General features: G+C 33.0%; 1 protein-coding gene across 2 annotated transcripts; it reads right to left on the reverse strand.

Annotated features, from left to right (window-relative positions):
- Positions 1-1,149: 1,149 nt before the first annotated feature.
- LOC141401994 (uncharacterized) lies at positions 1,150-2,600 on the reverse strand. Of its 2 annotated transcripts, none has more exons than XM_073982594.1 (4): positions 2,466-2,600; positions 1,965-2,392; positions 1,657-1,896; positions 1,150-1,569 (listed from the first exon to the last, which is right to left on the reverse strand). In XM_073982594.1, the coding sequence occupies exons 1-4, from the start codon at positions 2,515-2,517 to the stop codon at positions 1,300-1,302; spliced, it is 990 nt and encodes a 329-aa protein (XP_073838695.1). In that variant the 5' UTR covers positions 2,518-2,600; the 3' UTR covers positions 1,150-1,299. The 2 variants fall into 2 exon arrangements, with proteins under 2 accessions (XP_073838695.1, XP_073838696.1); XM_073982595.1 differs by having other exon boundaries at positions 1,441-1,569; positions 1,635-1,896.
- Positions 2,601-3,142: the final 542 nt, after the last annotated feature.

Raw genomic sequence — 3,142 nt, forward strand, 5'->3', positions numbered from 1 at the left:
GCGGTAGCGTATCTTTGGACCAGAGTCGGAGAAAAAAGTATAAAAGTTGGATATTTTCAAAAGATTTTTGCTATTTTTACCATTAAGAACCGTTCATAGACATTTCGCATATTCCAGAAAGTTGTTTATTGAAGCCTTTGCTACACTATTGTGGTTGATTGTTTTCTTGAATTTTGAACGGTTTAGTATCTATGGAGCAGAAGCCGAGAAAAGAGGATAAAAATCGCAATTGTTTTGCTATTTTGACCATTAAGACCTGTTCCTTCAGGGTTCGTATATTCTAGAAAGATGTTTATTGAGATCTGAGGTACATTTTTGTAGTTGGTTGTTTGTTTCAAATTTGATCGGTTTGATAGCTGTATAACAAAACTTGAGAAAATTTTTAAAGAAAATTTGACCATGGCGATTTTGACCTTGCAGATGAAGTTTGATGGGTTATATGTGTTCACAATTTTTGTTCTTTAAGACAAGAGCTACAACTATGCCTCTGAGATAAATTCAAATTTCCTAATGGTTTGGAAGATATAGTCCTGGCTAAATGACCCTTTTTACATCAAAGCCTCAAACCTTTGGAGGCCTATAACCGCGAAAGTTGATGAGATAGGGAAAAACGGCGAGACACGTGTCTTCTCATTTTTGGTTTTCTATCACACTGTGGAGTCAGAATATGGTTAATAAAACATGACTCAAAAATTACACACAGTGTTATATAATGTATTCGTAAAATAGTGTTCAAAAATGTATTATATTGAATGCATTATATTACGAGTCACTTAGACAAACAAAAGGAATGCATTATTTTCCTATTACACTGTGCAACATTTTTAAGGTGATCTTGTGCAAACAATTCGAACTGAGGATTTTTTGAAAGTACAAACCCATACGACAAGAAACCCTAGTTGGGTTTTGTTGTGTCAGATCCAGCTCAAATTTTATCGCCCCATCTAAACATGGTTAAATATTGAGTTTTTAAAGAAATTCGGGGCTATATCTCTGAAACCAATGACATCTGAAGCAAATTTGTAGTTAAGGACAAGAATAAGATATTTGGAGCAATAACGAACTCGAAAAACTACATATATTGCCTCAAACAATAACAATAACGTATTATGAAATCAATAAATCATAGTGTTTATGCATTACCTCCACGTTTACCATTGCTTTCTTTTTCCCACTGGGAACGGAAGGCAACTGCCAAATATGTACTTTTTAGTTGCTCCCGTGGCTTTTGACATAGACAGATCGCAATATTCAATACAAACATAAAGAAAGTTTCAAAACACATTTGAATATTTATGATTAAAATAATAGAAACATTAATCGTACAATGATGAAGAGTGCGCCTCCAAATCCCACCATAATCAAATTATCTCTTTCAGCACGACATGCAGAATCTATCCTTATCGGAAATCCCTCAAAATATTTAGCAGTGGTGTTACTGTCTTCAAAGGCCTTATATTCGGCAGACCTTAATGATTGATAAGGCATTGATTTGGGTGGTACATCAGGGGCCTGTTTACTCATCAGTGGAACTCCATCAAATGATTGAAGTTTATAGAAATGCTGAAACTGCAGATAGACATAGATTAGTATATATGTATTTCCATTACATATGTACACATATATGTACATACATATGTATTTTGTTAAAATTACATTGTCAGGTGAAACCAAAACTGGTGCAGCAAAATCTATCCATATAACATCTGGTCCGCATAACTCTTCTCTCCTCTGCCTGAATACACTTTTTCCCACATAAAAATGAAACAAGGGACTCAAATAATATCCCATATCGTATATAGAATATGAAGTTTTCAGAATTGTTTTATCATTTGGTTTAGTTAGGTTCACCAGAGTATTCAAAAGCGAATTGCTCACATGTCTTGTCCATTCAATCTAGGAACAAAAGAAGAAACAAATATTTTATTTTACAATAACAAAGTATTTCTCAAAATTCCACATACCACATGCTTAAATGACAATACAGCGACTCCATAATTAGTCTCCTTAGCCTTGTGGTAATCTCCTTTGAAGTTGATGTGTGTCAGGACCATATGCATTTCGACTGGCACATATGTTATATTACCCGGATACCAATCCTCATATTTCAGTTGGGCTGCCAAACTTTCATTAAACCAGCTAAAATACATAAATTCCAATTGATATTTTGCATCGCCAAAGGGGCCGTAGGTAATTGTGGGTTTGGCGTTGTTTTTAAATATCCATTCCATTATAATCGTATATCCATTATTTTCCAAACTTATTTCCAATGGTGCTTCGGCAAAGAATTTTTGTTGAAAGTAGGTAAGGTTTCGTTTCAATGAATTATAAGCAAGAGTTTCGAATGACATATAACGCTTGCCATCGCACAAGGAGGAGCATGTTGAAGAACCTAAGAACAAAAATTTATCAAAAATAACCTATTACTTAATCGAAAATAAACATTTTCTTGTTAATTTAATTACAGATATAGATTGCAGTGATGAATACGGCGGTGATGTTGAGCTTGCAGCACATGGTGCATATACAAAATAAGATAGCTATAATACTCGTGACTGTGATTTTTTATTCTTTATTTATACATTTCTAAGAGGTTGTTTAAACTATCTGTCAATGTAAACTACATCTAAGCAATGAATATGTTCCATACATATGTATTTATACGGCATCTAGGGACATAATTAGTAATAAATTCTTGCCGTAATGCATATTATATTATTTTGCATATGTAAAGTATATTAATTATACGCTCAGTTTCAATTCATAAAGAGTTTGGTATATGAGGCGATCAGCGCCAAAACGGCCTAAGTCCAAAAAATGGTTCTGAGAAAAACGAAGTTAAAATAAAATATATTTTTAAAATATTATTATTATTTTATTATTAACTAGCAAAATGTACATCTTCTCTACAAAAGTGGTGTCTTAGACACGCCGTTCGGACTCGGCGATAAACAGTAGGTCCAATATCATTCAGCTAATACACTGAAAGAAAAATGCTTCGTTGTATCAATGAACGGGTTTCAGTGATTATTTTTCATTGATGCTATGAAACGTTCCATTAATATAATGAAATATTTCATTAATGCAATGAAACTTTACGTTATTTAAAATTCAATAATTTTTGGTTTCATTGTATAAACGA

Source organism: Musca autumnalis, unplaced genomic scaffold, assembly GCF_047663935.1.
Source record: "Musca autumnalis isolate F117 unplaced genomic scaffold, ASM4766393v1 scaffold_4, whole genome shotgun sequence".
Lineage (NCBI taxonomy): Eukaryota > Metazoa > Arthropoda > Insecta > Diptera > Muscidae > Musca > Musca autumnalis.

What these genes read in the sequence shown, in the direction of transcription:
- LOC141401994 (XM_073982594.1), bottom strand. Translation starts at nt 2,517, where the DNA reads ATGTGCTGCAAGCTCAACATCACCGCCGTATTCATCACTGCAATCTAT. An exon ending in CATCACTGCAATCTATATCT is followed by an intron (nt 2,393 to 2,465) that starts GTAATTAAATTA and finishes TTTTGTTCTTAG; the next exon opens with GTTCTTCAACATGCTCCTCC. An exon ending in TATTGTCATTTAAGCATGTG is followed by an intron (nt 1,897 to 1,964) that starts GTATGTGGAATT and finishes TTTTGTTCCTAG; the next exon opens with ATTGAATGGACAAGACATGT.